Source organism: Salminus brasiliensis, chromosome 16, assembly GCF_030463535.1.
Source record: "Salminus brasiliensis chromosome 16, fSalBra1.hap2, whole genome shotgun sequence".
Classification (NCBI taxonomy): domain Eukaryota; kingdom Metazoa; phylum Chordata; class Actinopteri; order Characiformes; family Bryconidae; genus Salminus; species Salminus brasiliensis.
The window spans coordinates 20,440,314-20,455,999 of NC_132893.1; the positions used below are offsets into that span (position 1 = coordinate 20,440,314).

A 15,686-nucleotide genomic window follows, 5' to 3' on the forward strand; every position below is an offset into this window, starting at 1 on the left:
CCATTAGAATCTGCAGACTCATAACTTACCGTAGTACTGAGAAGGCTTTGTGGATTTTTTTTTTTCTTTTTTTTTGTACATTGTCCAGATCCATAAAGGAAACAAGAGTAGTGAGGGTCAGCCTTGTCTATCCTTCACCTCCTCCTTGCGCATATGGACAGCGGAGTGCGTGTGGACTTGAATGTGTTCACTTCTAATGATACCCAGTTTGACAAGTGAACAAGGGTGCATTCTTTTACACGGCACCCCAAGGACATCTTTGTGTCATGGTAATCCGCTCTGGCTTCTTCTTAACTTCTCCAGCACTCAGCCAGCCTTGGACATGCCGTGAACCCTTCACCCACTCCTGCTACCCACCACTCCTTTCTTCTCCACTTGTCTTCTAGGTCTGGCTTATGTATTAAATATTTATGATATATTTATAGTAATTTTTGGAAGATTTAAAATTAAGACAGCATGAAACCTATAGTAGGTTTAAGATAGTAAGAGCTGTATGCCATTTTTTATGTTTCAACCTATTATGAAATATAACATTTCATGTTTATATTGTTGTATTTTGGTTCATACTAATATTGGCTTTTTGATCAGAAATAATGATTCTTCTGATTGATATCACTCTTTTAAGTTATTTCGGAGAGAATGCTTGAATATTGAGATTATGTCAGCCCCTCGGTATACTTGCCCTCCCCCGATTCCGAGCCCCAAATAAGGACTTCCTCCTCGTTTTCGTTCATGTGTTTGGTTCACTTGTATCGGTTCAGGATTCAGTTTGTCTGGATCATGTGTTACACCTGGGACTGGGGGTATTTAAGGAGCCTCAACACCGCCATTCGGTGCCGAGAATTGTATCGTTTGGAACCTTGAGGTTGCTCGAGAGTGGAGACTGGAGGTGTGTTAAGGTCAGCTTCAGCTCGGCATCCACGTTCAGGAGCAGGTCACCCTGCCAACCTCGTCCTCAGCGAGGCTCGCTTGCTCACTGTCAGGTTTCACTGGCTACCCACGTTCCAGCAAGGCGACCCACGCTAGCAGCAGCACGCTGCCATATTGGATTATTTATTTGACTTAATAAGGTAAAGGTGCACATATTTGTCACTGTACTATGTACAGCAAAATGTGCCCTCCGCATTTAACCCATCTGTGGTCGTGAACTAGGGGCAGTGAGTACACACACACCCAGAGCAGTGGGCAGCCAACTCCAGCGCCCAGGGCGCAGAGAGGGTAAAGGGCCTTGCTCAAGGGCCCAACAGTGGCAGCTTGCCGAGCCTGGGACTCGAACCCACAACCCTGTTATCGATATCCCGGCGCTCTAACCGCTGAGTCACCACTGCCCCTATAATAAAACACTGAAGCAAAAAATCAAATTAACAAAATTGGTGACTTGCCTCAAATGTAGTCAGTCAGACAATACATGTTAGATATCTGAAATGTGCTTCTTTTGTTTACAGTGGGAGATGCTAAGCTAACATTGCTTCCAAACACCGGACTTACACTCGTCTCTGTAAATACATGCCTCAAAATGCCTCTCAACACATTCAAAACAACCATATGTTTGTTTGGGTTTTTTGCCCAGAGAAATTGAGATTTTGAGAAATTGTGGTTTAGAATATTATTTAGATTATTTACAAATCTATTATTAATAATCGGCTTTAAAGTTGAACAATTTTCCTAATGGGTTACACTACATGATTTGTACCCCAATTTTAGCCACGATTATCAGTCTGCCTGAGTCTGTGCTGATTGGCTCTAGTCTGTCTGTTTTGTCAGTCTGAGTCGACAGTTGGCGAGAGACTCAAGTAGTGTGGGAGGGGCGCAGACTATGTTTTATTGTCAAATGTTTGATTTTTTCAACCTGACTCTGAATCTTATACTGTGTAGTGGTCAGTGACCTGATTTGAATGGGTCCTGTCAATAGCCAATAAAAACTAAGCAAGGATAGTGCAGTTTTTTACGCAGTTTTTATTGTCATTTTACATTCCACCTTGCATGCTGCAGTTATATTCTGGCACTAGTCCATGTCTGATCTCCATTTAAGGCTAGAAGAAAAAAGCCAACACCTGCCCCGTACGAAACGTATCCTTCAGTATGTGCTGTGCTATTCACCTCCACTCCTTCTGCGGTCTGTACTGACCATGTGAACCCAAGGGCGCTTTTCACGATTCTCCCTGAATCAATGGCCGCAGGAAGCTGTAGTACTTCCATGTATAATCTGTATCTTCTAGGTAACACGAGGCGTGTGTGTTTTGGGGTGTGTCTGGTTTGGTTCAGCCATGGATTGAAGTCGGGTAGTGACTAATCTCTAGTCGTTTAGTGTGTGAACTACAGCTAATAAATAAGTGAGTTGATTGAATGTTGATTTAGGATATGGGATATTCTTATGTACTGTGACAGGATGAGCTACTGAATGCTTGACAGTTTCTGGGGTTTTTTAGAGTGGCTGCTAAATACCCCTGAGACTGCTTAGAATACAGTAGTCCAGAAGTTTCAGTCATTTTTAGGGAGTAGTTCAGTAGGTCAGAACACTGGAAGGATGATGGGGAAAGACGCTGTCCACTGTGGTGGTGCTGCCACCTCTACTATTCGAGCCGTAAGCCATTTTGTCCTCAATACCAGCTCAGAGTCTATTGGTTAATCGCTGCCCACTATCAGGGCTTAACTCATTAGCTAACACCGGACATCAGTATACAGAATCTGAGGCTGAAAAATACTGACATCACTCTTTTTATTTCAACTATATTAACCAGCCCTACACTCTTCCCAACTCTCCTAACTCCCACTCTCCTCTCTCACATGCACAAGCACAGATAGATGACCTCTGTAGTTATCAGAGGGGATCATGTCACATTAGATGCTTAGTGAGTAATGAGAATGCCAAGAGGGGAGGGGTGTGCGTGGGTCTCAAACTGGCAGCACTGATCTGGGAGGATGTTTAATTTCTGCTCTGCTCCGTTAAGCTCCAGGATCAGACAGTTGGCTCTTCGGAAGTCATATAAGACTGGATTACACACGCGCTCACACAGACAGAGGCACACAGGCACGTACGGAAGGACAATATAGCAGAGTCATTATGATACTCAAAGACATTTTTTCACAATACATGATATTTAGCTTTAGAATATTTCATTTTTCAAAATGGACAAAATTCACCAGCACAACATACACAAAAACTGAAGGTGCTGCAAACGGTTCTTTGAGGGATACCGTAGAAGAACCACTTTTGGGTCCATAAATAACTGTGTTTGTAACAGAGATGGATATGTGAATGTGAACACTATTAAAGGGCTAAAGGTTCTTCACACTGACACATCTCTGTCATGGTTCTTTATTGAACCAAAGGTGGTTCTTTGATGGCATCGCTCAAAGAACAATATGTAGTACCTTTATTTTTATTGGAGCAGCCAAGCAAGAGTCTAAAGTCACCATGCTCAATGCCATCTGGTAAACAGAGGGCTATAAAGCCCCACAGCACAGTGTAACAGTGCTGCAGCTCCAAACCTCTTGGGATATGTGGCCATTGAGTGCCATTTTTGATCTGTAACTACTCATCCATTATCCATACCTGACCTCACTAATTATCTCATGACCGAATGCCATCAAAGTCTTACAGCAATGTTCCAGAATCTTGTGGCCTTATAGAGGCTATTTCTACAGCAAAGGGAAACAGAATCAACTCTGGAGGAGGTGTCCACAAACCTTTAGAAATTTAGTGTATGTGATTCAATGGGGGCTTTAGAATGTTTTGCAAGAAATGTAAAAGTTAACCTGGTAGTTATTTTACAAAATTCTTTTCACTACTATGGGTTCGGGTGCCTCCTTTTAGGTTGAGCAGAAGTGATACATTGTTGGGTTCTAGTTCTGGTGTTCACACTGCACTGGTGAAAAAATCTGGTCAGGCAGTCAGGCCAACTTAAATCGATCAAATAACTGATCAGCAGTGAGTTATAAATATAAATAAACATCTTTTAATGATTCCCTCTCACCTCTCACTCGTGCAGCCAGGAGGCCGGTGCCCCCTCCTTCTTGCAAGCAAAAGATTGGTCTTTCAAGCAGCTGCTGTCTGTGATCTGGAAGGGGCCCCCACCACAAACCTGGAAGGCTAACCAGTGGCAGTTACCTCCACTATCACCGGGGTCAAAAGATGAAGTGCAACCTGGTGTCTTGGCTACCACTACCCTGATAAGGGATGTGGTGTCATAGGGTGAAGCGGTTTGCCACAGTGGCCCAGCATGCTCTTCGCAGTGTCCTGTGGCTACTTGGGCAGGCTCCATGTAAAGGCATCACGGCAGGCATGGCTTAAACCTGCCCTCAGGAGCACATAGCGGCGCTATCTCTGCAGGTGGCTCTGACATGCCCTACGGAGCACGCAGCGGCACCCCATAGTCAGGCCATTGTAGACATTCCGGTAGGCCAGTGTCCCCTGCCACATGCAGGGCGAGAGGCCGGATCTCACAGCTTACAGCTGCTGCTTGTTTGGAGAGGAGCCAGCGAAAACTCAATCCACGATACACTCAATCCACAATTATGTTTGATTCACGTTACCGGGTTCCCAATTGGATATTCTCATGATATTTTTTCAACACAGTTTGTTCCATGTTGTTGCGTTATCATCTAATAAGACTAAAGCTGGGAGGCTGGAGGAACGTGAAGGATGACAGGAGCATGCTGGAGCTGGATGTTGACTGGTGCTAACTGCACACTTTGCAGCTGCAAAACAATGCAGTTGCATCACAGACCCTAATTAATAGAATATTAATGGAATATTCACTACAATGCACATTGTCACACCCCTATACATTGTGATGGGCTGGGGCCTTTCCAGGAGTATTCCTGCCTTGGTCCCAGTGTCTCCAGGTAGGCTCTAGACCCATTGCGACCCTGACTAGACAGAAGTGGCTGCGGGTGCAGGAGGCAGGTGGGCAAAAATCCATGAGTGACTGCAAAAGACCTGAAACAAGAGTTGATGGCAGCAGAGTTTGAGGCAAATGCTAAACACTGAAGATCTCCAAGCCTGTACACCTCTACTGACCCAGAAGCACAAGAAAAGTCAGCTCCAAGTTCTCAAAACCAGATAAATAAAATTTCGGATTCTGTTCTTTGGAGTGATGAATAAAACTGGAACTTTTCAGGCCCATGGATCAGTGGTATACCTGGAGGAGGACTAATATAGCATACACTATAAAGAACACCCTGCATACATACATACATACAAGCATGGTAGTTTCTGAATAGGTAGATTCAGTCAAGTATCAGAAAATCCTAGGAGAAAGCGTCATGCGTTCTGTGAGGAAGCTGCAACTTAGACGTCATTGGATCTTTCAACAGGACAGTGATCCTTGCATACCGCAAGTCCACGAAGAAGAAGTCCTGGTCAATTCTGGGGTGGTCGTTACAGTCGCTTGACTTGAACCCCATAGAAAATCTATGGGTGGTTGCAGCATGCAAATGGAAGAATATTAGTGTACTGGATGCCACTGCCCATGAGAAATAGGGCATAGGAATATTCTTCCAGAAGCTTATATCTGGCCATGCACCATGTTTGCAGCACATATCACACTTGTAATGAAGGGGTTGAATTATTCTGAGACTTCAGTCATCATTGAAAGTGTCAGTTTATGTTGTATTTGGAGAAAGCACTTGTTATATGCAAGAATGTGAAAGTTTGTTCATTTTCTAATAAAGCTAATTTGTGTAAGTCTAGATTATATGTACACATACAAAGCTTAAGCCCAACTGTCCCAAAAAAGAAAACAGATAAAACAACCCTACTGATTTGAAAGAAGCAGAAGGGTCTTCTAGGTTCTGTGTGTCCTTTGCACTCGCCATAGTCAGACGCCAATCAGCTTGACCTTGAAGCTTAGCATGACTTGTTGCTAACTTGCTAACAGCTTACAGCTTATGGTTCGGGGTGGAGCTCATTCTTGTCAAATTTGATTCCACTTTATATGAATGAATGAATAAAAGGAATTAGGGCTTCATGATATTAGAATGACATTGCAATATTGTGTTGTTCTGCAATATAAAAAAATACAGGAATTTTCACCTGAAGTCCAGAAGTCAGTGATCCAACATGGCATGATATTAATAATGTGATCTGTCGATCCAAGATTGGAGGAAAATAAACTATTTTAGGTGCCCTCTTATTTGGTGCAGATGGGAGTATTCTGACTAACAAGCCTGAACCCATCCTTTAAAATGATCTGATAGGGTGATATTTTACATGATATTTTCCAAATTGTACATTTTATTACAATTTTATTAGTGTGACCCCGCACTATTATACTGCACCACATTGTCTAATCAGTTGTACGTTCAAACTGCCTTGTCTTATGAATGCATATTGTAGTGTTCCACTTTTGGGCGGATATGCATTTCACAAGATCTGAGGCAATATCTGCAATGATCACTTTACCCGGTTAGGCATATTAGTGTTTCTTTATCAGAAACCGTCTCTGTGTTTCAAATCGTGGTGTGATTAAATAAGCGGAAGGGCTTGGAATAGACAGATTGGCGTAGCATTGTAGCTAATAATCAGAGGTTTGTGCCGAGCCTGCAAGGCATTTATAACGTTCTATTATGGTAAAACGTGAATTGAGTGCCTAAAATATGGCAGAAAAATGACAAAAAATTTGAGGAGATCATTTGAGCCATAGAGCTGAAATGAATAAGAAATGAAGTTTATTTCAGGGAGCAGCTTTTAGAGAGGGCACAGTGTGTTGTGCAGTTTAGACACCTTCTGGAATACAATATTTTACCAAGTTCGAGCGTGCCACTTCACATCTTTGTGGAATTTGAGTTTACAGAATGAGCGATACTGTGGTTAAATAGCGTCTACAGCGGTCGCAGAAAAAACTACAGAATTAAGAGTGACCAGTTTTGAGTTTTGACTTTGTTGAGTTTTTAACCTTGCTTGACTCTGTGGGAGAGGACGGATAAGTTAGCTTCTGTCCGTACAAAGCAGAAAAAGACAGAGGAGCATTTGTGGAAGCCGCTGGGGTGAGAAGGAGAAATATTGACTGGGGTTCTACTGTCTGTCACACACAGCACTGGAATACACAGCTGACTCTGTGGCATTTGGAATACAATGTACAGTGCAGAGCTTTAGGCCAATGTGTTGAATTCAGCAAACAAAAAGAATTTGTGCACTAAAATGAGCGGAAAATGCCATATTTAAGCGTGTTCTCAGTAGAGGATTTGTCAACTAGCGTTCACTTAGAAAATCAATAAACCATGACATTTTAACAGGGGGGTTAAATTCTTTAAATATGACTGAACATAGTGTATGTGTACATTTACTTTGCCTATGAATGGGCAGATCAACTGCATTCAATGCTTTAAATGTTAGAAGTAGGAAATGCAGAAGTATGAAGTACAAAATGCAGTCCAACCACACATATTTTCACACAGAAGTAGTCATTTAACCATTTCTGTGATTTTACAGTAGCCTGGTAGCTTTTACGTAAATCGTGCAGTTTTACAGTCTGTGGGACTCACTATTAAAGTACTGGGGCGCTGTTTAAAAATTGGAATTAGGACGCTTACATTTGATAAGTTGCTTGTTTTCCACTGTAATAATTGTAATTTTTTACCACAACACCTGTATGTGAAGAGAACTGAAGGAAACAAAAGGTTTCAATATCAGCTAATTAACAAAAAAACAGCAAACATTTAAGGCATTTAGCAGACGCTCTTCTCCAGAGCAACTTACAAAAGTGCTTTGCTATTTACCCAAGAATAACCTCAGCTAGTTTCAATAGCCTAATAATTTAAAGATACCTCTAAGTTTAGACACTACTAAACACAAGTCAGTAAGGTGACCATAGTACTCTGCTAGTCGCCCAAGTACTCTTGGAAGAGGTGGGTCTTCAGTCTGCGTTTGAAGACGGCGAGCGACTCTGCCGTTCGGACACCCAGGGGAAGTTTGGTGCTTTGGTGCCAGGACAGAAAAAAGCCTGGATACTTGTCTTCCATGGATTTTATAAACCAAATAGAGAAAAGAGAAATACCCTCTACCAGTCAATCGCCATTGTTGTTGTAAAAGTTGCATTTGAAAAGTTTGTCTCTTGTCTAATGTCACACTGGCTTGGTCCTCACCACAGTTTGGACATCGTCATATGGTAGGAGAGAATGCAACAACAAAAAACAAATACATAAAGCTATATAAAGATACAGTAAAATACAGACAGTAGTGCAAGTCGCAGTGTGTTCCACCAAATAGTCTTTGCCTGAGGAAGCCCGTACAGCTTTTAGTGTATTAGGCAGTGAAATGTGAACAGTGAACACTATAAGACATAAGACATTTTAATGAAGTGCTGATGAAAAAAAGCAAAAGCATCTCATATTAAAATAAATAATGAAAATACAAAAAAAAGTGCATTATGAGGAGTGTTTTAATATTTTCAATTTAGGCTGTATTCAAATACGTAGAGTCGTACAGTATCCTTTATTATTAGATTTATTTGTATTATATTGTTATATTTTGTATATTACTTTTTATAGTCCTTTTATTTGACTGTTTTAAAATCTAGCCTGTCCACTTATCACTTTTATGTATTAATTGGTTTTGGTTTTATTTAACGTTTTGCCATTTACTGTCATGGCTGGTTAGGCCAGACACAGAGGGATGAACACTCGCAGAGATGGGTCCAATGCAAGTAATTTACTGAAAAGGTAAAGGTGCACATATTTGTCACTGTACAGCGAAATGTGTCCTCTGCATTTAATCCATTGGGTAGTACACACACACACACACAGCGGTGGGCAGCCAACTCCAGCGCCCAGGGAGCAGAGAGGATAAAGGGCCTTGCTCAAGGACCCAACAGTGGCAGCTTGCTGAGCCCGGCGCTCTAACCGCTGAGCCACCACTGCCCCTATAGACAGAACTCAGGAAAACACAAAGGGGCAAGTTAAGCAAAAAGGCAGCAGCTAAAGTTCATAAACATGAACACAGTGACCAACAAAACCAGAACATGGCAAACAAGGGGGTGAAAACAAACAGACCTGAGACCAGGGGTATAGCTGGGGAACCAGCTACCTGGCAAGAGTGGCTAGGCCGGCCCAACCTGGCACTGCTGCGTGGCAGAGGGTCGCCTAGCTGGAGCGAGAGTCGTGGGTATATATAGTGAGCGAACCTCGCTGAGTACTTGAACCGCAGAGTGGCTTGCTCGCACACAAGGAAGTCGAGCCGAAGCTGGCCTAAACACAACGTGGTCAGAGACGGGAACCTCTCTGGCTACCTCAAGGTTCCAAACCATTTAATTCTCGGCCTTGAACTGAGCGTCAAAGCCCCTTAAGTACCCCCAGCCTCAGGTGAAACACATCAACTAAACAAGACATGATAACTTTGAATCAAAACACATGAACATGAACAAAACACTGAACCGATACATTGAATCAAACATGAACGGAAACACAACAAAAGTCCTTCTGTAAGCCTGTGGGCGGCGGCTCGAAATCGCCCCGGGGGATGGAGCAATACAGAGGGGCTGACATTTACCTTGGTTGATTTTATTGTTAGATTTATGTAGTTGGATTTTTTTTTTTGGTTTGAACTGATTAAACTCCAATTTCATTTCTCTTTCATTCCTTTTAAGTTGTAAATTCTCAGCTGCATTTAAAATGAGGTTCACCATCACCCTCATGTATTTCCCAGTGAAAATAAGCGAAATCCTTCCAAAGAAAAGACTCTTACTAGAAACAGTCTTGCTGATTTAAAAGAAGCAGGTGGATCTTCTAGCTGCTGTGTATATGTCCCAAGGTTTCTGGGTGGAAGTCACACTAGTACACAAAGCACTGTTGTACACTGGTACAATTTTACGTTAGTTGGGCCTTGTGTGCACTACCACACTAAAATCACACAGACATGTCAGCCCAATTTTCCTGGATTTCATTAAAGAAAAGAGAGAGAGAGAATTGAGAGATAACAAGGAGACACCAGTCCGGGGAAACATGCAGTGTGGTTATTGACTATGGCAAATCAATGTACACATCCTTTGTACAATCAATCAGGGCTAGCCCTCACTTCATTGTAGCTTATTCCCAAGAAATTGCCTTACACAAACTCTCTGCTATTTACTTGCCCGTGTGTAGGTAATCTAAATGCAAATACGGGGTTAGGACCGGTAATAAGCGCAATAGTATGGCTCAATTAGGAGTGCCAAGGTTTCTCGGATGTAGCTTAATGAGATTACTTATCCCCAAGTGTTACCTAACTGTCTCTTATAGAGCCTATTTAATGTGCGAGGGTCTGAGAACATGGACCGGTCGAAATAGCTAACTCGGCCGGTAATGCAAAAGATCTGTGCTTTTCATTATTCCCAGGAGAGTAGGGGTTAAGAGACCTCTACGGTCTTTCGTAACGACGTGTGGACTGCTGTCACAGTGTGATTAAGGTAATCAAAGGATTCACACACCTTGTTTGAATCAATTCTGACTCAGCCTTCACCTCTCTCTCTCTCTGTCTCTCGCTCTCTCCCTCTTTCAGGCAACGTCTTTGTGGTTAGCCTGGCCTTCGCTGACTTGGTGGTGGCCTTCTACCCATACCCGCTGGTCCTGTATGCGCTTTTCCACGACGGCTGGTCTCTGGGGGAAACGCAGTGCAAAGTGAGCGGCTTCCTGATGGGCCTGAGCGTGATCGGCTCGGTCTTCAACATCACGGGCATCGCCATCAACCGCTACTGCTACATCTGCCACAGCTTTGCCTACGGGCGCCTCTACAGCTTCCGCAACACGCTGCTGCTAGTAGCCCTCATCTGGATGCTGACTGTGCTGGCCATCCTACCCAACTTCTTTGTGGGCTCGTTGAGCTATGACCCACGGGTGTACTCGTGCACCTTCACGCAAACGGCCAGCAGCTCCTACACGGTGGTGGTGGTGGTGGTGCACTTCCTGGTGCCTATCGCCGTGGTGACCTTCTGCTACCTGCGCATCTGGGTGCTGGTCATCCAGGTGCGGCGGAAGGTGAAGAGCGAGGAGCGCTCGCGGGTGCGGCCCAGCGACCTGCGCAACTTCGTCACCATGTTTGTGGTGTTCGTGCTGTTCGCCATCTGCTGGGCGCCGCTGAACTTGATCGGCCTGGTGGTGGCCATCAACCCCGAGGTGATGGCGCCGCGGGTGCCCGAGTGGCTGTTCGTGGTCAGTTATTTCATGGCCTACTTCAACAGCTGCCTCAACGCCATCATCTACGGCCTGCTCAACAGGAACTTTCGCAAGGAGTACAAGCGCATCGTCACGTCCGTGTGGATGCCACGGCTGTTCGTGACCGAAACGTCCAGAGCTGCCACGGACGGCATGCGCAGCAAACCCTCACCAGCCATCAACAACAACGAGTGACTGTAAAAACTGCGCTCTGCCAATCACTGTTCTCTCTCTCGCCTCAAAGGGGGGGTGGGAGGTGGTTCACATGGGGAAATGTAGTCTGGGTCGAAAGGCCACTTCGAGCCCTACTTTTTAATGAGAACATCAGCACTTGACATTTGTTGTGACTTTGATCATGTCTATACACACAGCTCAGGGTGCTTGTTTTATTTCTGCTGTTGTGGATCCATTTCAAAGCACTGTTATTTATTTCATCATTTTTACTGAAACCATGTATAATCTACAGAGGGGAGCATCCTTCACCATCGTTTCCATTGGTGACATCAGATCAATTTTGTGTCTCGTATTTATTAAAGATAAGTTTTTTGGTACTTTTTTTTTTTGTGCAAGTGTTGAATAGTGTTTCTGCCTTACATTCAACATTTGACCCCAATTACGAACACTAACAGCCGTACAGACGTTGGTCATGTTACTGTCCTGGGGCGTCGATTTGACGCTAGACCCGGATTAGCGAGGTGTTTTCTGCGGTAAGACGCCCGACAGCTGTTGCGCTTTAGAGCAGGATCAGGCTCTCGGCTTGTTTGTGTTAAACCTGTCCTCTGATGTACACAAGGTGCCAAATCTTTATCTTCAGAACGAAATATCTATGCCAAATTCCGTTCCAGCGCTCGTTTTTGTCACAGCCAATGGAAATAAGACTGAAAATGTCACACGCCAAAACAGACAAGCAAGGCAGTGAGGTAGTGTTATATTGGGTTGCCGGCGGAATCTGTCAAAGGCGTAGGGAAGCTGCATAAAGCACAACTTTTTAATCTCATCCTCCTGAGGATTCAGCCAAGATCAATTTTGCCCTTTGAAAGCAAACGGAGACAGTGTGAGGAGGCTCATCTCATCCACTCCGTGTTTGCCTCTTATCATTCCCACATTAAATGTCATTTATGACTTTGGGGCACTTGTTATTTTCCAGAAGAAGAAGAAAAAAAAAGAAGGGAATGTGCATGACAGTATTCTGTAATCTTTACTTCTTTAACAAATGTTTTGTGACAAAAGAAGCCACGGGCGAGACGATACGGAAGCGAAAGGTCGCTGACGCCAACAATGGGGGTGGTACGGGGTGTTATGGAAGTGGGATGGGGGATGGGTGAGGTGTTTTTCTTTGGCACTATCAAGGAAAGGGAAAACAGTTTGAATGTATTTCAGATATGTACGTGTTTTTGACCTGGCATAACAATGTGCAGTTTAATCCACCGTGACACCGTGAGCGTGCGGGCCAGGCAATATCCATGATATGAAAACCTGTACTGTGTGTGAACATGCTGCTTTACTGTTGACCTCAATAAAGGAAGAGTCCAAATGAAAGCACTGCTGCTTATGCAACTGGTCTCGGTGGTGATGAATGGCTCGGGCGGTGGATTAGACGGACTATAGGACGGTGTGCGCTTCAAACCTTATGACCACGGATCCACTGAGGAATTACAAGGAGCATGGGCATGGGAAGAACCCGTGTGCAGATGCGGTGGTGACAAGAGCGACCATCATCGACCAGCCTTACAGTAATCCAGTAACTGAGCCAAACCACTAGAGAGACTGTGTGAGAGAGTGAGAGAGAGAGAGAGAGAGAGGGGCTTTTTTCCCCTCTCTTTTATAAAAGAACACACACACAGACACACTCAAGTCTGCAGGTCTGACCCTCTCTACAGCGCAGTGAGTGTGGAGTAGTGTTGACAGCATCCTGTTCTGAAGTATCCCTCAGCTGAAGCAGTGCTTGTTTTGAGTCCAAATGCATGCACACATACACACAAGCTTGTATTGCTGTTTTTGTGGGGTACTCCTGTCCACTGCTGGACTGCTATAGTGCATACATAACACACTTAAATTTTGGGAGAAGGACCACATCCCAAGCTCCTCCTTCTGGCCCGTAAGATCTTATATACTCACCTTAATAAGGTAAGATAGAAACAAGAAAATAGCAGTATGAGCCATAACATTAGTACCACTGACAGGTGCAGTGAAAAACACTGATTCAATTCATCTTCATCTACAGTGGCATCTGTCAAGGGGTGAGCTATAATGGGCAGCAGGTTAACGGTCAGTTCTCAAAGGTGGTGTGTTAAAAGCAGAGCAAATGTACAAGCATAAGAATCTCAGCAACTGTCACAAGGACCAAATTGTGCGGGGATCAGAACATCTCCAAAACATCAGGCAGGTCTTTGGTCTATTTTTCTGCTATGCAGTGGTCAGTACCTACCAAAAGTGCTTCAAGAAAGGACAACCGGTGACCCAGCGACAGGGTCATGTGCACCTAAGGCTCATTGAGGCTCATGGAGACCCCACCTCTCAAACAAAAATCTGCTGCTAACATCTAGGTGCCAGATACAACGACACCTTCTGAGGTCTTGTGGTGTCCCTGTTTCCTCAAATGGTCAGATCTGTTGTGAGACCTCTTCAATATTAGGCAGTATTAGGCAATATTAAGTCGTTGGACAGTTGTCTATTGAGCATTTCTGTGGCAATTTGTAGCCTGTTCCCTCATCGCTTCATGACCAATTAAGGATAATAAAGACTTGGCGTTGTTTCCAAGCATTGAATTTGCATTTGGTAGCTGTTTGTGAAAACTGACTGTGATGATTCAGGCCATCATTAGGTTGAAAGAACAAAACAAACCTATCAGAAAGCCAGCAGAAACGTTAAGAGTGGCCAGGTTAACAGTTTAGTACATTCCTAAAAAAGAGGGAATGCACTGGTGAGCTCAGACAAGGCAACTAAAGTGGATTAACTTTCCGTTAGTAAAAAAAAGCCCTTTCAGTCCAGTCAAGAACACTCTCGAGGAGTTAAGCATATCATTGTCAAGGACACTTTCGAGAATGTAAGTATGTCTAAATTGAAGAGAAGACTTTAGAAAGGCACATACTGAGAGTTTATTTCAATGCAAACCACTACTAACACTCAAGAACACAAAGCTCAGACTAGACTGATAAAAACACCTAAAAAAAAAAGGCCTGTCCACCTCTGACAAATAATGGTACTTTAAACAAATTAAACCAAGACTGGAAAAAGAAAGAAAAGGTGATCTTGATCTGCATATCTAATCCCCTGTCAAACATGGTGGCGGCACTTTTGGCACAGGCATGTTCATGGCTACCACTGGAACTGGGGCACTGATGTTTATTGATGCTGGTAGATGCTGGTAATGTGTATAGCAAACATGCTGCAGCAAAGAAAAGTGATGTTCCTAAATGTCAGTCACCTGACCTTAACCTCAAATCTACTCTTGAGTCCCATCTTGATTGCTTCCTGTATTACTATATAGATAGTGAGTGGTTTAGAGAGGTAAAGACTGGATTATACACATCTAAGACCAAAGGAAAATGACTGTAAAAGTCCAGCCTGAAATCGGATCCTGGTACATTTTCTGAGGACCAGTCACATGGTGTTTTCCTGACAATATGGGCCCCACAAACACCTAAATACATGACAAAACACACACATACATAGTTTTACGTAGCACAATAATCAAGATCCCTCTGCCAACATGCTTATGTGAGGCTCACATGGGTGGAACATGGGCTACTACTGCAACATAGTCATGCTTCCAAAATGGGCCCCATCGTTACAGCTCACCCTAGGTCACCCAGATGGGCCCAACTCCTACTGGTCCCATTACTATTCCTAGTGGCACCCTGGTGGGCATTCATATATAGGGCCTACATATATACCCATATTTAAAACTTTCAGGTTCCCAGTTGGGCTACCCATACAGGCCCCACGTGGGCATGCTATTTAGGCCTGTACTGCCTCCACAACATTAAGCAACGTGGCATCAAACTCACCCATGAAGAAAAAGAATTCTTTCTCATACACACACACACACACATACTCACAACATCAAGCTCTTTATCGACACACTATAAAAAGAAGAAAGAAAGCAAGGTCAGATTCTGAATAGTCGACGTTCTCCCAGGGCTCTCAAGAAAATCTCAGCGAAACATTGTGCACATTAGCCATTCAGGCAAGTTGAATCGTACTTTAGGAGGAGCTGAGGGAGGACAGGCTGAAAGCAAATTCGCTTTGTATTCAGACGGCAAAACTTCAAGCACAAGTCGGAGAAATAGTGTTACCACTTAGCAGCTTTCTTAATTAAACTTTAATGTGGCGTACGCAGGGCCAGGAACTGGAACTGGCACTGGAAACTGGCCTCTAGGAGTGCACTTCTAATAGGTCTCGTTCCAATTTACCTTCCAATTGCACTCTTTCATCTCTTTTCATCTCTCACTTTGTTCTAAACACACTCACCCTCTCACACATACATAAACACACACTGTCACTATGCAGGGTTTCTGAACGGTTAATTGGTTAACTAATGAAGGTTCATTTTT

At 43.7% G+C, this 15,686-nt stretch overlaps 1 protein-coding gene across 1 annotated transcript in view; it reads left to right on the top strand.

Moving 5' to 3' along the window:
* Nucleotides 1-12,421, top strand: part of mtnr1bb (melatonin receptor 1Bb) — a 48,862-nt gene extending 36,441 nt beyond the window's left edge. Inside the window, exon 3 of the mRNA XM_072658323.1 lies at nt 10,478-12,421. Coding sequence (XP_072514424.1) covers nt 10,478-11,325 — 848 coding nt within the window. The 3' untranslated portion in view covers nt 11,326-12,421. The remainder of the gene's footprint in view (nt 1-10,477) is intronic.
* The last annotated feature ends 3,265 nt before the right edge of the window (nt 12,422-15,686 follow it).